At 42.8% G+C, this 20,367-nt stretch overlaps 1 protein-coding gene across 1 annotated transcript in view; it reads right to left on the reverse strand.

Annotated features, from left to right (window-relative positions):
* Positions 1-3,050: 3,050 nt before the first annotated feature.
* LOC115169987 (guanine nucleotide-binding protein G(I)/G(S)/G(O) subunit gamma-12) overlaps positions 3,051-20,367 on the reverse strand; it is a 41,609-nt gene continuing 24,292 nt past the window's right edge. Inside the window, exons 2-4 of the mRNA XM_029726164.1 lie at positions 5,421-5,455; positions 5,201-5,309; positions 3,051-4,081 (exon numbers count right to left, since the gene is read on the reverse strand). Of these exons, the coding sequence (XP_029582024.1) occupies positions 3,956-4,081; positions 5,201-5,293 (219 nt within the window). The 5' untranslated portion in view covers positions 5,294-5,309; positions 5,421-5,455 and the 3' untranslated portion in view covers positions 3,051-3,955. The remainder of the gene's footprint in view (positions 4,082-5,200; positions 5,310-5,420; positions 5,456-20,367) is intronic.

Consider the following 20,367-nt stretch of genomic DNA (forward strand, 5'->3'; position numbering starts at 1 on the left):
GGTTCTCACGCAACAGCAGCGTGACCGGTCTGCTCCTGATCCCCGGGTTCGTTCCCTTTGAAGGCGTCCTGCGGCAGGAGCCGCACGTTGGGGAGGGGGCACTGTCATGTATACTCCCTCTCCGGCCTCTAGGTCATCGGGCTGCTGATTATCCTGCACACCTGTCACCATCGTCTCGTGTGCCTCATGACTCACCTAGACTCCATCACCTCCTTGATTATCTTCCCTGTATCTGTCCCTCCCCTTGGTTCTTTCCTCAGGTGTTATTGACTCTGTTTTCATGTCGGTGCGTTGTTTGTATTACCTGTTTATTGTTTAATTTATTAAAACACTCACTCCCTGAACTTGCTTCCCGACTCTCAGCGTACTCGTTACAAGATGTCTCTTTGGTTACTATCCAACATTTTCCTCATACCGATTTTTTTTTTTTTACCCACCAGCTGCCTGAAGACAAGGTCAGAAAATAAAGGGGAACAAGCTTCAGACTGACAAATCCTCAAAATAGCACCTCCTCTCTCGATAAGTGGAAACCAGGGTTTCAGCACCTTCTATTTTTAGCTCTCTCCAGTTCATTGGCCCGACGGCCGTGGGCCGAGGCCTATTCTAGTCTCACCATGGTGAGGTATAAACACATGTTCGCTGGACCCCACGTAATGAGAGGAAACAAGGCTAGGCTACAGATAACTCACAGTAGCTTTCTTTAGGCCACACGGCTGGAGTTGAACCAAACTGTTGAGCTTGGTCTGCATCCCCTTTGTACAGATGTAGGATCTTGTTGCTGGAGAACTTTCCTGCAATGCAACACTTGTAGTGTATTTCAGCTAGTCATTTCCACTTTGAAATTTGACACTTGATTTTCCCTTACCAAAAATGTATCAACCGCTACAAAAATGTCCATTAATTATAATCCACATAACCTGTAACTGCAGGATTATTTTCCTGCTGTAGCAAACTGCCTCAAATTAAGATCTGTATTTGTTAATTATTCCCTTCAGATATGAGTGATATTGAATATTGCATTTTAATAATATGTTTCAATTCATTGTTAGATTGTCTTAACATAATAGGCACAATGGATTCTTGCACGTGGTAGTATAATTACATTTTTGTCATTTAGTAGACGCTCTTATACAGTGTATACATTTTTCGTGCTTTTTCGCAGTGGTCCCTCATACCACAACCCTGGCTTTGCTAGCGCCATGATCTACCAACTGAGCCACACCATACTACCCACCATCAGACTAACAATGAAAAAAGACTGGCATCTTAAAGTGAGAAAGTAACAAAAAGAAAGACTTCAAAGAAGCAGAGGAGACAAGGTGCAATTATAAATCCATGTTTAATAACAACAGGAAAGACTGTACTGCAGCAGAGAGAGAAACAAAGGCTCCATTACTTGTTATAATGAACAAAACCACATACAGATGTCTTTAATCCACCAGGTTCACACTGTCTTCACAGAGGGTCAGGGAAAGGTCACGTAAGAGTCTCACAAAGGTATATAAAGGCCATTGCTGGTATGCTGGTTGAATCAGAATTGTCTGGTGATGTCACACAAAGTAACAGTAGCCTGATCTAGCATATTAGAGAGATACACTGTCAGAGAGAAAAGTAGTCGAGATACAATTGTCATCGCTCAAGAATTCATCATGGATTACTGGGTCTCCCTGTCTCTGATTTCAAGACCTTTATGATGAATGAAGTACCTTTTGGAGGGAGGCTAACACAAACATTACAAACAGTAGCACCAGGTGTATACAATCAGACATTTTCTTTTCTCTTCTGCTAGTGACAAGACGATGGCACGATTCAGTTAGAAATCACAGGAAATCAGCATAGAAAGATCAATTTCATTTAATGAATAAATAAAAAAAATCTTCACACCACAATGCAAACACTTGTAAGGCTTTGTGTATGCAAACATAATTATACTTTCCAGCCTATCTGTGCTAACCACATCGATACAGCTGGTTCGTTTTATCGAGACATGCTCCCAACAGCTAACCGACAGGGCATACAGGACATTCTATTTTTTTACTGTTCAATAGGACAGGGTTTCCCAAACTTGGTCCTGCGCCCCCAAATAGGATACTTAGTACTATCACAGGCCATTGGGGTCAGCCTCAAATCAACGTGGTCTCAGAGCATTTCGTATAAATCTGTTTGTAAATTTAGACACTCCATTTAGTATGATATGTTACGTTTCGTATGATATGTGTTCATTTGTGGATGTCCATCATCGGCTTTGTATGATATCTTACAAATTCCAATTTGTTGTGGCTAACGTTGGTTAGGTGGCTAACATTAGCTAGCTGGCTAACGTTAGCTCTAGGGGTTAGGGGTTAAGGTTAGGGTTAAGGTTAGGAGTTGGGCTAAAAGGGTTAAGGTTAGGGTTAGGGGAAGGGTTAGCTAAAAGGGTTAGGGGAAGGGCTAGCTAACATGCTAAGTAGTTGTAAAATAGCAAAAAAGTAGTAAGTAGTTGCCAAGTTGCTAAAATGCTAAATTTGTCCGTGATGAGATTCAAGCATGCAAACTTTGTGTTGCATTCGCATTATACACCCATCCCAACCAACCAACCAACCTCCTTTTGTTTTTGCCTTAACTAACTTTCTATCTTATGTAACCATACCAAACGTAACATATCATATACTATAATGAACAACATTATAAACGCAACATGCAACAATTTCTAAGATTTTGTTGAGTTACAGTTCATACAAGTAAATCAGTCAATATGAATAAATTCATTAAGCCCTATTCTATGGATTTCATATGACTGGGCAAGGGCGAGGCCATGGGTGGGCCTGGGAGGGCATAGGCCCACCCACTTCGAAGTCAGGCCCACCCACTGGGGTTCCAGGCCCAGCCAATCAGAATCTGTTTTTCCCCACAGACAGAAATACTCCCCCCTTTCTCCTAGTCTATGAGACCAGCCTGCTCAAATACATGGTATAGTGCACATAGTTGGAGTGAAAATAATTTACTACACCATTAATAACAACCCATGTGCCAAGCTGGTGCACCTCCTATGGTCTCTCCCAACAGAATACTTGTACCTGAACCCCCTCTTTAAAATACCAACCTATACATTGATTACATGATCACTATCGTAAATATGTTAAGGCGACTTGGCTCACAGTGTTCTGTTATGTAACACCTGGTTTAAATGGCTGGGTGGAGTGCTGAATACTGAGGTTGTGAATGACCTGTCTTAGCTGTACACTGCAGTTTCCCATCCGACAATTGGCATTGAGTTAAAATATCCTTAGTACTAATCAAAAACTTATGCTCTTTACATTAATAGAAGGCTGAGGGCTCTGATGATGTCTATTTTAGAAAATATTTGTCCCTGGGTCTACTTCCTCCATTGCTCACTGACAGTCCAGATGCTATCCTGTTGAACCAGGAAGTTATTAATAAACAGCATGAAGCTGCGTTCACATTCTAGTCGGAACTAGGTTACTCTGACATGTTTGACTTGCTAACTGGTTGTAGTTATACACATGTCCTGTTCAACCAGTTAGCAAGTCAAACATGTCTGAGATTCCTAGTTCCGACTAGCACATGAACGCGGCACGGGTCAATGCTGAGTCAATGGGAAGAAGACAATACAGCCACATGTCCCAACCATGACGCCAAAGCCTGAAATATATTAAATTAGGTCATTATAATACAAATGACAGAAGATACGATTAAAACAGCCTTGTTAAAGGGATGGTCGGAAACCAAATCCACTGAGCTAAATCAGACACACATTAACAGTCAGTGTCCCAAGGTATATTTGAACGATGTACTGTATCAATGTTATGTCTGTAAGTATGTTCCACGTGAGTGATAAAATACAACATTTTCATTAAAGGGTAAGGTTATAGGCTTTAAGGCATGATGGGCGGATGAGTAGAAAAAAAAAGATATACAGGAACATTAAAAAGCCAACAGATACATAAAGGGGTCATTACAATATAGCGCAGGGCTTTTTGTCCTTGAAGGGGTTCTCTGAGGCAGGGATGCCCATGAGCAGAGGGTCGTACTTGGCATGTTCGCCACAGTAGTGCATGAGGTCCGCTGAGGCCTTGGATACCTACAGGTGATATAAGAGAGTGTGCATGAGTGTGTGGGCAAGAGGAGTCTCTATGCTCACACACATACATGTACGGTATGCACACTAGGCTTGGGCTGTATACCATATATACCATGTAGCGAGCTATTTGGAAATAGCCACAGGATGGTTTTTCAATACCCTTGAAACAATTTCTTAGTACTTTTTTTTTTTTTAACTAAATGTTAATATTTGTCGCTACTTTTTAAGTAAATACCCGCAGTCAACTTGTGCAATACGCTAGGAGATCAAGAAGATTGTGTTCTTCATTTCACCTATCAAATAATTTTTCATTATGAAGCTTACTACCGGTCAAGTGGTATTTGTATACAAGCACACAACGATGAGAGACCAGAGCCTTGTGAGTCACTCATTGCTGTGCAGCGCGCATCAGGTGATCTCGTTATAGTATGGAATTCACAACTAAATGTTTGCCAGTTAGATATCTTATAATTAATAAGTTAACTGTCTAAAATGTTCTAAATGCTCTGCAGTTGTGCATTTGGTTTGCTAATTTAGTAGCTAGTTAGCTATCTATATCTAGCAAGTGGTTAGCTTCTTCCAAAATCAAGCTTTGTTTGGTAACAGCTGAGATATCCCTCCTGGATCAAGAGCCTTCCTGTCTAATATTTGTTTTGTGCATGCAGCAAACTGTGGTTGCATTTGTTTGTTACTTGTATAACTTTATGAGCTGGGATGTCTGTCCTGCAAATACTTTCGGTCAGAGACCGTAGAAAATGTTTGCACCGCTTGTTAGCATTTAGTTAGCATTCTTTATGTGATTTTACATGTACTTGTTAGCATTGCTAACCTTCGGATTACAGAGGAAAAAGCAGCCCTTGTATTCAGTGCCAGTATTACCGAATATCCCGGTATGGCACAAGGTCGGTATGAAGGTATGACAATCTGGATACCGCCCAAGCCTAACGCACACTCACAAGCACCCATACACATGTATACTGTACACAGACACACACTAACAACAGATCATTGGGCTATCCGTAGTAGCAAGATGATGTGCATTTAGGGAGACATTTAGGTAAGGACCAGTAAAATCTACTTTGTTACTCAGCACTCCTTTCTACTTTCAGCATGCCGTACCTTTATCCTCTCAATACTGGCCTCTATCTTTAGCTGTTGTACTGTCCTTCTGGCCTGAGTTACGTTGTTAGAGCTTGGCATCTTCGATGACATCTTGGCCTCCACACCACTGCATGGAGGAAGTGCACAAGAGAAAAGCTATTATAGAATATGTCATGAAACACAACAGATATGGCAAAAATATAGATAGCCTTTTTATAGATAATTTGACAACACTTACCTCGTCAAATATTTTGAAATCTAATCTTATGAAATCTGAAAGAAAAAAACATTTTTTAAACAACCGGCAATCATTGCATTAAAAGCATGACCACTCACTTTAGAACAGGTATTGGGACAGAACATTCGCCCCCCCCTCAATCTTTCCCCAGACATACATCCTGCTATCTGACGGTAAAGACCAACCCATCTTTGACGCATGAGAAGCAGTTAGGCCACTTTGCAAGCCTCTTGACAAATCACGGCGCAGTATGTCATAACAAACCATTCATATGTCTGCGAAGGGAATGTACAGTAAACAAATAATGGAACGTTGCTGTTGTGTCAACAAAGTGTGATTCAATCAGTTCTCCATTGTGTTTTTGCTTGATATAACCATATGTTTTATTGGAGGCATGTATACTTTAAGAGGCAGTGCAGCTGGTAGCGATTTGCAACAAGGGTAATATATTTTTTTTTATATACAGTACCAGTAATTGTTTGGACACACCTACTCATTCAAGTTTTTTTTCTCTCAACCAGCTTCATGAGGTAGTCACCTGGAATGCATTTCAATTAACAGGTGTGTCTTGTTAAAAGTTCATTTGTGAAATTTCTTTCCTTCTTAATGCATTTGAGCAAATCAATTGTGTTGTGACTGTAACGTTCGTCGGTGGAAGAAGGAGTAGACCAAAGCGCAGCGTGGTACGTGTTCATGATGTTTATTATAACTGAACACTGAAACAAAAAACAAAGTGGAACAAAACGCAACAGCTCTGTCAGGTGAACACACCAAACAGAAAACAACTACCCACACCAACCCTGTGGAAAAAGGCTACCTAAGTATGGTTCCCAATCAGAGACAACGATAGACAGCTGTCCCTGATTGAGAACCATACCCGGCCAAAACAAAGAAATACCAAAACATAGAAAAAAGGACATAGAATGCCCACCCTAGTCACACACTGGCCCAACCAAAATAGAGAACAAAAACCCTCTCTATGGCCAGGGCGTGACAGTGACAAGGTAGGGGTGGTCTACAGAAGATTGCGCTATTTGGTAAAGACCAAGTCCATATTATGGCAAGAACAGCTCAAATAGGCAAAGAAAAATGACAGTCCATCATTACTTTAAGACATGAAGGTTAGTCAACATTTCAAGAACTTTGAAAGTTTCTTTAAATGCAGTCGCAAAAACCATCAAGCACTATGTTGAAACTGGCTCTCATGAGGACCGCCACAGGCAGCCCAAATAAATGCTTCACAGAGTTCAAGTAACAGACCCATCTCAACATCAACTGTTCAGAGGAGACTGCGTGAATCAGGCCTTCATGGTCAAATTGCTGCAAAGAAACCACTACTAAAGGACACCAATAAGAAGAAGAGACTTGCTTGGACCAAGAAACACGAGCATTAGACTGGTGGAAATCTGTCCTTTGGTCTGATGAGTCCAAATATTTTGGTTCCAACCGCTGTGTCTTTGTGAGACACAGAGTAGGTGAACGGATGCTCTCCGCATGTGTGGTTCCCACCGTGAGGCATGGAGTAGGAGGTGTGATGGTGTGGGGGTGCTTTGCTGGTGACACTGTCTGTGATTTATTTAGAATTCAAGGCACACTTAACCAGCATGGCTACCACAGCATTCTGCAGCAATACGCCATCCCATCAGCTTTGCGCTTAGTGGGACTATCATTTGTTTTTCAACAGGACAATGACCCAACACACCTCCAGGCTGTGTAAGGGCTATTTGACCAAGAAGGAGAGTGATGGAGTGTTGGGTCATTGTCCAATTGAGATGTTTTGGGATGAGTTGGACCGCAGAGTGAAGGAAAAGCAGCCAACAATTGCTCAGCATATGTGGGAACTCCTTCAAGACTGTTGGAAAAGCATTCCAGGTGAAGCTGGTTGAGAAAATGCCAAGAGTGTGCAAAGCTGTCATCAAGGCAAAGGGTGGCTACTTTGAAGAGTCTAAAATCTTAAATATATTTTGATTTGTTAAAACTTTTTTGGTTAGTACATGATTCATGTAGTAACGGAGGAAGTTCACACACTTCCTCCATTCACACACAGACCTTTCCCCTTAAGTGACATCAGAAGGTTTTCCTCATCATGCACAAAGTCACAAGATGCTCGAGAACGGTGCAATTGCTCAATTCGGGGCATTCCTGTATCTGCAGGAACCCCTCTTTATATTTCTATTGGTAAATGTTTAAGTTAGGACAGGCGGGAGGCCGGGGCGCTCCAGTACAGTATGTGGTGTTAATGCACCACAATAACCTTGGATGCCTCACAGAAGAACCTCATAGAAGGGCACTGTTTTCCCGAAATTCTGTTAACAACGGCGGGGGCAGGTGTTCAGCAGGTGGGAGCGAAGGACACTCTGTGCTAGCTTAGCCAGCTAGTCCTTAGGAGGACTCTGGTATACATCAGGTGGGGGGGGGGGGGGGGAGCATTCATGCAGGAACCAATGGGGTGCTCGGGGGGGGTTCATGTAGAAACCAATGGAATGCTCATGTTCATGAAGGCACTAATGGGATGCTCGAAGGGGGGGGAGGACTCTGGTATACATCAGGTGTATACCAGAGTGGGGGCATTCCTGCAGAATGCCCCCACGTAGGAACACCCCGAATTGCGGACTGCAGTTAATTGCACCTTACTGAGATACTTGAGTCAGTATTAAACACAGTTAAGACACACATACACGCACATCCATGCCTAGAGCAACTTCTACAAAATCAGGCTGTATATAAGAGAGGATGGCAGGTAGCCTAGCGGTTAAAAGTGTTGGGCCAGTAACCGAAAGGTCTCTGATTTGAATCCCCAGCCGAAAAGGTAAAAAAATACGCAAATGTAGTTTAAGTGCACCAACGTAGAGCGGAGAGTAGAGTCCTGAGAATAGAGTCCTGAGAACAGAGTCCTGAGAGTAGAGTCCTGAGAGTAGAGTCCTGAGAGTAGAGTCCTGAGAGTAGAGTCCGGACTGAAGTAAAGTGGGGTAAAGTTCACAGTCAGTTAGAGGAGTCATTCCCTCTGAGCTCTAATTCCACTTCCTGGTAATCATTTACAGGGATAATGGGAACATGCCTGGACACATCCTCTCCTCTGCTTCCTGGGATCTCTGGTTTCGGTGTCTTTTTCACTCCCTCTCCCCCCTCTCCCTCCCTCTCACACACATATACACACTTCATTTTTTACTGCAAGAGACAGGAAGCTTTGAGCACTTTTTCTCAGAACATATTGTGTAATAAACAGAAACACCACATGTGCAACAACGAGGCCCACAATAAAGTAGGCCTTATTAAATCTTCAACTAAGCCGATCAGCAGCCAGTGTTAAAAGTCCTATGTTCATGCACACTGCAGAGGAATTAAAGCAGAGTGAAATGTAAGAAATATTGTGTAATATCAGTAAAGAATATGAATGCAATTACACACAACTTAATGATCAAAATACAGAAGTGTGCAGTATGCACAGGACCAGAGCTAGGATTCAAATGATCCTGCTCCTCCATTAGAGAAGTGTGCTGTATGTACAGGACCAGAGCTAGGATTCAAATGACCCTGTTCCTCCATTAGAGAAGTGTGCAGTGTGCACAGGACCAGAGCTAGGATTCAAATGATCCTGTTCCTCCATTAGAGAAGTGTGCAGTATGTACAGGACCAGAGCTAGGATTCAAATGATCCTGTTCCTCCATTAGAGAAGTGTGCAGTATGTACAGGACCAGAGCTAGGATTCAAATGATCCTGCTCCTCCATTAGAGAAGTGTGCTGTATGTACAGGACCAGAGCTAGGATTCAAATGACCCTGTTCCTCCATTAGAGAAGTGTGCAGTGTGCACAGGACCAGAGCTAGGATTCAAATGATCCTGTTCCTCCATTAGAGAAGTGTGCAGTATGTACAGGACCAGAGCTAGGATTCAAATGATCCTGCTCCTCTATTAGAGAAGTGTGCAGTATGTGCAGTATGTACCTGGGTCAAATACATACGTCAGATACTTTCAAAGACTTTCTTGATTTAGCTTCCTCGGTACAATGTGACCAGAGGAAAATTCTGTGTCACAAGTGCAATCTCTGCCTACCCTGCATTCCAGTCAAGCCAAATCAACCTGAAACCAAAAACCCCCAATGCAAATATGTTTAAAAAAACTCTTCCAGAGACACTTCTAGCCAAGAGTTCTGAGAAAAGCCCCACCCATTTGCCACCATGTCAGCCTTTGGTGGGTCAGTTCCTGGTGTTAAACTAACACAAGGAGTCAAACTAACAGAGCTGAACAGTCAATGACCTGAGGAAAAAAAGGACGTAACATCATCCTCAGACAGAACAGAAACATGATAACTTTCCAAGTGAACCATAACAATAGAATGAATAAAAGACAATGTGTAAATCAGAAAACTGATTTGTCAATCAAATCAATCAATCAATCAATCAATCAATCAAATGTATTTATAAAGCCCTTTTTACATCTTATGGTAATACATCACTAGCTCTTCCTCGTAAAGAATACATTCCTCCAGCTTCCTTGATTCTCTCTTAACTTCATAAAGAGTAAAGATGTGCGAAATATTCCAGCTTCGCACCATGATGATGTGCCACAATCAAAATAAATCAAGCTGAACTTTACAATCAACGTGATAGAGAACCTTGTTAGGGTATCACGGACTAAAGTAAAGATCCCTCCTGGGAGCAGTAAACAGCAACCGGATATTTATTTCTTCTTCTTGGAAAGAAGGAAAGGTAGGCCTGAGGAGCTAATGTGTTCTGCTGTTTCTAGCAGAAGGAAGAGAGTACACTGATGGTAGGCCTGTATTAACTGTCGCCCCCGAACCATAGAAACCTTTCTGTGGCTATGGTTCGAAAGACCAGTTCAACCAGTCTGAAGTGAAAGGGAGTTTTCTGACCCGCTCAACATTACTGATTTTTTAAACAGCCCAAACCAAGTGAGTCAGGCTAGCAAGCCCTCTGATCTGATGCCAACCATCACCACCACCATCCGAATTGACTTTGGGAGGGCACCCCCATCCCCCTGCAGTAAACCCAAGGCGTGGGGTCACACAGCCACCATACAGTAGTTCTACCACCTAGGATCAAAGAGAGAGACCACCCCATAACATAGCCCAACCCATCGCCCCTCGCCACCACTCTCCAGCCCTCACATGTCAACCTCAACAGGACCACCAACAGTATTGAATACAGCAGGCCCACTACTGTATTGTACCTTACACACACTCACCCACACACTATTAATTAACATGACATTCAAAGCACAATGCTGGAGAGCCCTTTGTGAGTCACTAGAAATAATAGAGTTTTCTATGAATAGGGTCTGTGTTAATTAATGTGATATAGTCAGGCCACTGCAGGAGTTACTTGTCTGCAGGGCGAAAGCTAAAAGTAGCTGTTCACACTGCTGGAGCCGTGCTCTTTTGCCAGTATCAGCACTTTCTATCTGAGTCTGTGAATAAAATCAAACAATTTTCTACTACAAGACCCATATTGTGGCTAATTGAATGTCAGCCCTGCTGGTGACTTCCTGTTTACAGTAAACACTCGGTTGTGTTCACTTGGTTACCCAGTAAATCGAACCCCCATAACAAAGATGCCATTGGTTTTGCTGAGTAAAGTAGGATAACTTTATGAGTCGGTGAGAGAGAAACATAGAAGCTGCTGATGGTGGTAGCTTATGTTTGCTAATGTGTGAGAAACATTGAGGCACTGAAGAACTAGAGAGGATGACATCATTCCAATCCCACCAGAAAAGCTGCTCAGAGTTGTTCAGCCTTTACACTCTTAGAAAAAAAATGGTTCCAAAAGGGTTCTTCGGTTGTCCCTGGGGCGGCAGGGTAGCCTAGTGGTTAGAGCGTTGGACTAGTAACCGCAAGGTTGCAAGTTTGAATCCCTGAGCTGACAAGGTATAAATCTGTCGTTCTGCCCCTGAACAAGGCACTGTTCCTAGGCTGTCATTGAAAATAAGAATTTGTTCTTAACTGACTTGCCTAGTTAAATAAAGGTAAAAAATAACCCTGGTAGGAAAAACCCTTTTAGGTTCCATGTGGTAAGAGTTCTATATGAGCCCAAAATAGTTCTACCTAGAAACAAAAACAGTTCTTTAAAGGGTTCTCCGATGGGGACAGCCAAATAACAATTTAAGGTTCTAGATAGATTGGCAAGCAACTGTTGTCATGCACATTGGTAGGGACTGCATTGGTCCAGTCTTTCTGTCGAATATATTTTGTAACCTAGGATAATCAGACAGTTTAGACAACTCAAACAGTAGTCAGTGGATGTTGAAACTACCAACATTACATCATAGAGACAACTCAGTGTGTGAGTTTTCAGTAACTTTATAAACCATGGTGCTTATCTGAGCTGTTCCAGTAGTAGGTAATTGACTTCACGGGAGAAAGCTACAGGGGTAAGAGATATGTCACTTCAGTTCTGGGGTAAGAGGAGAGTGATAAAAGCAAACCACTCAAAGAAGAGGGCATGGTTACAAAGATAACTTAGCTAGGGTGACCCCACCCAGTCTGGTGTCGGCATTGGTGTCAGACTGGAGAGTTGAATGCTAATTAATCGTTAAGTAAAAATACAAAATAAATTATCCGCTTGATGCCCCCATCAAAATCCGTCTGTTTCAGTTAGAGATTTGTTTTTTTGCATGGGCTATATCTCAATCCACAGCATCTACCGATGTCATCTTTCTGCATCTGCGGTGGAAGGTGGCTAAGCTACAGCTGTGTTTGTCAGACCAGGAGGTGTGGTAGTGTCAGAACAGTTTGGGCTACACACTAGTATGGAAAGACAAGATTTTCACGAACATTATGGTGTTCTCCGTTTTGCTCTACGAGACTTGTCTTAATAACCCGGTATTGAGCCAACAAAAGACTAGAAATGAATAGCGCATTTCCAAGAAAAGGTATACGAGTAATTCCACGGTATTATATATATATATATATGCACAGTGCATTCAGAAAGTATTCAGAGCCATTCCCCTTTTCAACATTTTGTTATGTTACAGCCTTATTCTAAAATTGATACAATTATTTTTTCCCTCATCAATCTACACACAATACCCCATAATGACGAAGCAAAAACATATATATATTTTTTTTGCTAATTTATAATAAATAAACAACAGAAATAACTTATTTACATACGTTTTCGTACCCTTTGATATGACACTCGAAATTGAGCTCAGGTGCATCCTGTTTCCATTGATCATCCTTGAGATGTTTCCACAACTTTATTGAGTCCACCTGTGGTAAATTCAAGTGATTGGACATGATTTGGAAAGGCACACACCTGTCTATATAAAGTCCCACAGTTGACAGTGCATGTCAGAGCAAAAACCAAGCTATGAGGTCGAAGGAATTGTCCTTAGAGCTCCGAGACATGATTGTGTCGAGGCACAGACTGTTGGAAAAGCATTCCAGGTGAAGCCGGTTGAGAGAATGCCAACAGAGTTCAAAGCTGTCATCAAGGCAAAGGGTGGCTATTTGAAGAATCTCTAATATAAAGTATATTTTGATTTGTTTAACACTTTTTTGGTTACTACATTATTTAATATGTGTTATTTCATAGTTTTGATGTGTTCACTTTTATTCTACAATGAAAATAGTAAAAATATAGAAAAACCCTTGAATGAGTAGGTGTTCTAAAACTTTGGACCGATAGTGTATATTTTATTTCACCTTTATTTAACCAAGTAGGCCAGTTGAGAACAAGTTCTCATTTACAACTGCGACCTGGCCAAGATAAAGCAAAGCAGTGCGACAAAAACAACAACACAGAGTTACACATGGGATAAAGAAACGTACAGTCAATAACACAATAGAAAATATGTATACAGTGTGTGCAAATTAATTAAGGAGGTAAGGCAATAAATAGGCCATAGTGGCGAAGTAATTACAATTGAGCAATTAACACTGGAGTGATAGATGTGCAGATGAGGATGTGCAAGTAGAAATACTGATGTGCAAAAGAGCAGAAAATAAACAAAAAACAAAAATGGGGATGAGGTAGGTAGTAGGTTGGATGGGCTATTTACAGATGGGCTGTGTACAGCTACACCGATCGCTGCTCTGACAGCCGATGCTTGAAGTTAGTGAGGGAGATATAAGTCTCCAACTTCAGTGATTTCTGCAATTCGTTCCAGTCATTTTCAGCAAAGAACTGGAAGGAAAGGCGGCCAAATGAAGCGTTTGCTTTGGGGATGACAAGTGAAATATACCTGCTGGAGCGCGTGCTACGGGTGGGTGTTGCTATGGTGACCAGTGAGCTGAGATAAGGCGGAGCTTTACCTTGCAAAGACTTATAGATGACCTGGAGCCAGTGGGTTTGGCTGCGAATATGTCACGAGGACCAGCCAACGAGAGCAAACAGGTTGCAATGGTGGGTAGTATATGGGGCTTTGGTGACAAAACGGATGGCACTGTGATAGACTGCATCTAATTTGCTGAGTAGAGTGTTGGAGGCTATTTTGTAAATGGCATCCCCGAAGTCAATGATCGGCAGGATAGTAAGTTTTACGAGGGTATGCTTAGCAGCATGAGTGAAGGAGGCTTTGTTGCGAAATAGGAAGCCGATTCTAGATAAAATTTTGGATTTGAGATGCTTAATATGAGTCTGGAAGGAGAGTTTACAGTCTAGCCAGACACCTAGGTATTTGTAGTTGTCCACATATTCTAAGTCAGAACCGTCCAGAGTAGTGATGCTAGGCGGGCGGGTGCGGGCAGCGATCGTTTGAAGAGCATGCATTTAGTTTTACTAGCGTTTAAGAGCAGTTGGAGGCCATGGAAGGAGTGTTGTATGGATTGAAGCTCAGTGCCAAAGAAGGGCCAGATGTATACAGAATGGTGTCGTCTGCTTAGAGGTGGATCAAAGAATCACCCGCCGCAAGAGCGATATCATTGATATATATACACAGAGAAAAGAGTCGGCCCGAGAATTGAACCCTGTGGCACCCCCATAAAGACTGCCAGAGGTCCGGACAATAGGCCCTCTGATTTGACAAACTGAACTGTATCTTAGAAGTAGTTGGTGAACCAGGCGAGGCAGTCATTTGAGAAACCAAGGCTGTTGAGTCTGCCGAAAAGAATGTGGTGATTGACAGAGTCGGTGGTTATGATATCGTTTAGGACCTTGAGCGTGGCTGAGGTGCACCCATGACCAGCTCGGAAACCGGATTGCATAGCGGAGAAGGTACGGTGGGATTCGAGACGGTCGGTGATCTGTTTGTTCACTTGGCTTTCAAAGACTTTAGAAAGACAGGGCAGGATGGATATAGGTCTGTAACAGTTTGGATCTAGAGTGTCTCCCCCTTTGAAGAGGGTGATGACCGTGGCCGCTTTCCAATCTTTAGGAATCTCAGACGATACGAAAGAGAGGTTGAACAGACTAGTAATAGGGGTTGCGACATTTAGGAAGAGAGGGTCCTGATTGTCTAGCCCAGCTGATTTGTAGGGATCCAGATTCTGCAGCTCTTTCAGGGCATCAGCTGTCTGGATTTGGGTGAAGGAGAAGTGGGGGGGGGGGGCTTGGGCCAGTTGCTGCGGGGGGTGCAGAGCTGTTGGCCGGGGTTGGGGTAGCCAGGTGAAAAGCGTGGCCAGCCGTAGAGAAATGCTTATTGAAATTCTCGATTATTGTGGATTTATCGCTGGTGACAATGTTTCCTAGCCTCAGTGCAGTGTCCCAAAACCTTTTGGAATAAGTGCTGCAGGATGCAAATTTCTGTTTGAAAAAGCTAGCCTTTGCTTTCCTAACTGACTGTGTATATTGGTTCCGGACTTCCCTGAAAAGTTGCATATCGCGGGGACTATTCAAAGCTAGTGCAGTGCGCCACAAGATGTTTTTGTGCTGGTCCAAGGATACCCAGGCCAGGTCGATTAGAAAGGCTTGCAGAAGTGTTTTAGGGAGTGTTTGACAGTGATGAGGGGTGGTCGTTTGACCGCGAACCCATAACAGACGCAGGCAATGAGGCAGTGATCGCTGAGATCCTGGTTGAAAACAGCAGAGGTGTATTTAGAGGGCAAGTTGGTCAGGATGATATCTATGAGGGTGCCCATGTTTACGGATTTGAGGTTGTACCTGGTAGGTTCCTTGATCATTTGTGTGAGATTGAAGGCATCTAGCTTAGATTGTAGGCTGGCCGGGTTGTTTAAGCATATCCCAGTTTAGGTCACCTAACAGTACGAACGATAGATGGGGGGCAATCAATTCACATATGGTGTCCAGGGCACAGCTGGGAGCTGAGGGGGGTCTATAACAAGCGGAAACAGTGAGAGACTTATTTCTGGAGAGATTCATTTTTTAAATCAGAAGCTCGAACTGTTTGGGCATAGACCTGGAAAGTTTGACAGAACTTTGCAGGCTATCGCTGCAGTAGATTGCAACTCCGCCCCTTTTAGCAGTTCTATCTTGACGGAAAATGTTGTAATTGGGGATGGAAATTTCTGAATTTTTGGTGGCCTTCCTAGGCCAGGATTCAGACACGGCTAGGACATCAGGGTTGGTGGAGGGTGCTAAAGCAGTGAATAAAGCAAACTTAGGAAGGAGGCTTCTGATTTTAACATGCATGAACCCAAGGCTTTTCCGGTTACAGAAGTCAACAAATAAGAGCGCCTAGGGACACACAGGGTCTGGGTTACATCACCAGAGGAACAGAGGAGGAATAGGATAAGGGTACGGCTAAAGGCTATAAGAACTGGTCGTCTAGTGCGTTTGAAACAGAGAGTAAAAGGAGCAGACTTCTGGGCGTGGTAGGATAGATTCAGGGCATAATGCACAGACAAGGGCATGGTAGGGTGCGAGTACAGTGGAGGTAAACCTAGGCATTGGGTGACGATGAGAAAGGCTGCATCTCTGGAAGCACCAGTTAAGCTAGGTGCGGTCTCCGTATGTGTTGGGGGTGGGGCAAGGGAGCTAACCGAGGCATGTAGAGCGGGACTAGGGGCTCCGCAGTAAAACAAAACAATGAGAGCTACCCTAAACAACAGTATACAAGGCATATTGACATTAGAGGGAGGCATAAAGCAATCACAGGTGTTGATTGGGAGGGCTAAGACAACAACAACGGGTAAACAGCTAAGACAACAACAACGGGTAAATGGCAATGAATGGGCAGAGAGGGTCAGTTAGCTACACACAGGGCCTGAGTTCGAGGCTGGGGCCGACAGATAAACAAAATGAAGTATCGTGTTAATGAACAGTCCAGCAGGCATCAGCTGTGTAGCCGAGTGATCATAGGGTCCAATAAGCAGCAAATATATACATATACACTACCGTTCAAAAGTTATGGGTCACTTAGAAATGTCCTTGTTTTTGAAAGAAAAGCCCATTTCTGGTCCATTAAAATAACATCAAATTGATCAGAAATACAGTGTAGACATTTTTAATGTTGTAAATGACTATTGTAGCTGGAAACTGCAGATTATTTATGGAATATCTACAAAGGCGTACAGAGGCCCATTATCAGCAACTAACACTCATGTGTTCCAATGGCACGTTGTGTTAGCTAATCCAAGTTTATCATTTGGAAAGGCTAATTGATCATTAGAAAACCCTTTTGCAATTATGTTAGCACAGCTGAAAACTGTTGTACTGATTAAAGAAGCAATAAAACTGGCCTTCTTTAGACTAGTTGAGTATCTGGAGCATCAGCAATTGTAGGTTCGATTACAGGCTCAAAATGGCCAGAAACAAATACCTTCCTTCTGAAACTCGTCATTCTATTCTTGTTCTGAGAAATGAAGGCTGTTCCAATGGAGAAATTGCCAAGAAACTGAAGATCTTGTACAAAGCTGTGTACTACACCCTTCATAGAACAGCGCAAACTGGCTCTAACCAGAATAGAAAAAGGAGTGGGAGGCCCCGGTGCACAACTGAGCAAGAGGACAAGTACATTAGAGTGTCTAGTTTAAGAAACAGATACCTCACATGTCCTCAACTGGCAGCTTCATTAAATAGTACCCACAAAACACCAGTCTCAACGAAATTAGGTAATTACAAAGTGTTCTATTCATTATGACATTTCTACTAGTTTTGCTTGATTTGTAGCCAGTGCCCATTCTGTATTTTCATATCTGAATGCATTGGATAAGAAAATGAGTCATAGTTTTTTCACAATATACAGTGCCTTGCAAAAGTATTCAGACCACTTGGATTTCTTCACATTTTATTGTGTTACAAAGTGTGATTAAAATTGAGTTGTCATTTTTTGTCAACAATCTACACAAAATGCACTATCAAAGTGGAAGAAAAATGTATAACTACAAAATATAGCCATTGCATAAGTATTCAGCTCCCTGACTCAATACACATTAGAAAAACATTTGGCATCGATTACAGATGTGAGTCTTCTTGGGTAAGTCTATAAAAGCTTTGCACACCTGGAATGTGCAATATTTGCTCATTATTCTTTTCAAAATTCTTCAAGCTCTGTCAATGTGTTGGGGATCATGGCTAGACAGCAAGTTTTGCCATAGATATTCAAGCAGATTTAAGTCAAAACTTTAACTTGGCCACTCAAAAACATTCACTGTCTTCTTGGTAAGCAACTCCCGTGTAAATGTGGCCTTATGTTGTAGGTTATTGTCCTGCTGAAAGGTGAATTCCTCTCCCAGTTTCTGGTGTAAAGCAAAACACCAGTCTCAACGTCAACATTGAAGAGGCGACTCCGGGATGCTGGCCTTCTAGGCAGAGTTGCAAAGAAAAAGCCATATCTCAGACTGGCCAATAAAAAGAAAAGATTAAGATGGGCAGAAGAACACAGACACTGGACAGAGGAACTCTGCCTAGAAGACCAGCATCCCGGAGTCGCCTCTTCACTGTTAACGTTGAGACTGGTGTTTTGCGGGTACTATTTAATGAAGCTGCCTCCAAATCACTATGTCCATCCCTGGGTCTAACCACACCAAGACTATGTTAGCCTCCTGACCCTAAAGGGAGACTTCGGCATTTTAGCAATACGGCCCTTTATCTACTTCCCCGGTGTCAGATGAACTTGTGGATACTATTTTTATGTCTCTGTGTCCAGTATGAAGGAAGTTATAGAGGTAGTTAAGTGAGCCAATGCTAACTAGTGTTAGCACAATGACTGGAAGTCTATGAGTATCTGCTAGCATGCCTGAAGTATCCCTTTAAGTCTTTATGTTATCTATATTATATTACCAGCAACACAAGTCTCCAGGTTTTAAGACCTGTTTGCTCATCAACGCTCGCTCACCATTAAAATTGCATAGTTTTATTAGATACATTTAAAAGACTGACGTTTCGGCCTTCAATGGCCTTCTTCAGAATAATCACAAAAGGAATGGACAAGTTCTCACACAAAATACACTTTTCCAGTACTGTAAACATACAGTCATTCCCTTGTCCACACATACCTTCAGACATGCAGTACATGCACACACACAGGCTTTATTGAAAACGGTCCTGTTGCTTTTACAGGTTTCACTCTGTAAGCTCTGTTTCAGCAGCACAGCACAGCTCTGTCTAGACAGTCGCCTCTACACTCTACACTCATTTCTGAGGAATCCACAAATCCCCAAATTCCCATGTAATTACTATAGTCTCATTTCTAACCTTCTCTCCTACCCATGTTGATTCTATACTGACAGAGCAGCCATAGAGGTTTCCTGTAGAGGTAGAATCCTAGCCTAAATTATTTCTACATTCAGCAATGTCTGCATTCTACATGTTTGGCATGAGAATGTCTCATAGGCTAATGCAGGAAGGGGCCGGCACGCGGTTTCATAAAACGCATTAGGAGTCAATCCAAACTCATCTTGTTCTTGCTTCATATTCAACATGATAAAACTAGGTTTTGATGTTCTCGCATGCAATGATAGCAGCAACCCATGATTGTGTGAGTACAATACCGTGCTGTACATCCAGCAGTAGTGGGCTAGGCAGGTACAGAGTTGAAGAGCACAGGATGTGTTTGGAGTCTGACGGACGGACTGACTTGAAGAGATAGCATGTGATAATACAGGGATATGTAGTACGTGTGGATTAAGCTGAATCCAGTCTGACTCATGACTTAGCCATGCATAAACAGTAACAGACTGGACTCTGCCCATTCTACCTCACACACTGCTACTCTGACTACATACAGAGTAACAAGTCCAGGCCCCGTGGCCTCCCGAGTGGTGCAGTGGTCTATGGCACTGCATTGCAGTGCTAGCTGTGCCACTAGAGATCCTGGTTTGAGTCCAGGCTCTGTCTCAGCCGGCCGCGACCGGGAGACCCATAGAGCGGCGCACAACTGGCCCAGCTGCGTCTGGGTTAGGGGAGGGTTTGGCCGGCTGGGATGTCCTTGTCCCATCGCGCTCTAGCAACTCCTGTGGTGGGCCAGGCGCAGTGCACACTGACACGGTCACCAGGTGTACGGTGTTTCCTCTGACATATTTGTGCGGCTGGCTTCCGGGTTAAGCGGGCATTGTGTCAAGAAGCAGAGCGGCTTGGCTGGCTCTTGACCTTCACCTCTCCCAAGTCCGTACAGGAGTTGCACCGATGAGACAAGACTGTAACTAACAAATTGGATACCACAAAAAAAAACAAGTCCAGGCCCTGTTCATAAAATAAACATGTTTGTTCTTTTTTTCTTGATGTAGGCCGAAGCATCTGATAAATGCAAACAGTTTCTACCGTTTCAGCATTCCAACAAGTGATTTCTTCAAGAAAAGAGGAAGGATGCATTGTTTAAAATATTCTATCAGGGCACTCAAGACTGTACACACAGTGTTGCCCTGACCTACTAGAAGAACTACATTTCCAGGCAGGTTCGTTTTCCCAGACTGTGGAGGAGGGGACTTTTGGGCCATTGAATCATTAAACTAGAATTCTGCTTCAGCATTCAGGGTAAACAGTACAGAATGTTCCTATTGAACCACTCATGGAATTTAGTTATAAATAGCTTGTGTCAACTGACAGTTTCTTCTCCATGATCTAAGTGAAGGGGAATTCAGGCACCTGTCC

The sequence above is a fragment of the Salmo trutta genome, chromosome 31 (assembly GCF_901001165.1).
Source record: "Salmo trutta chromosome 31, fSalTru1.1, whole genome shotgun sequence".
NCBI lineage: Eukaryota > Metazoa > Chordata > Actinopteri > Salmoniformes > Salmonidae > Salmo > Salmo trutta.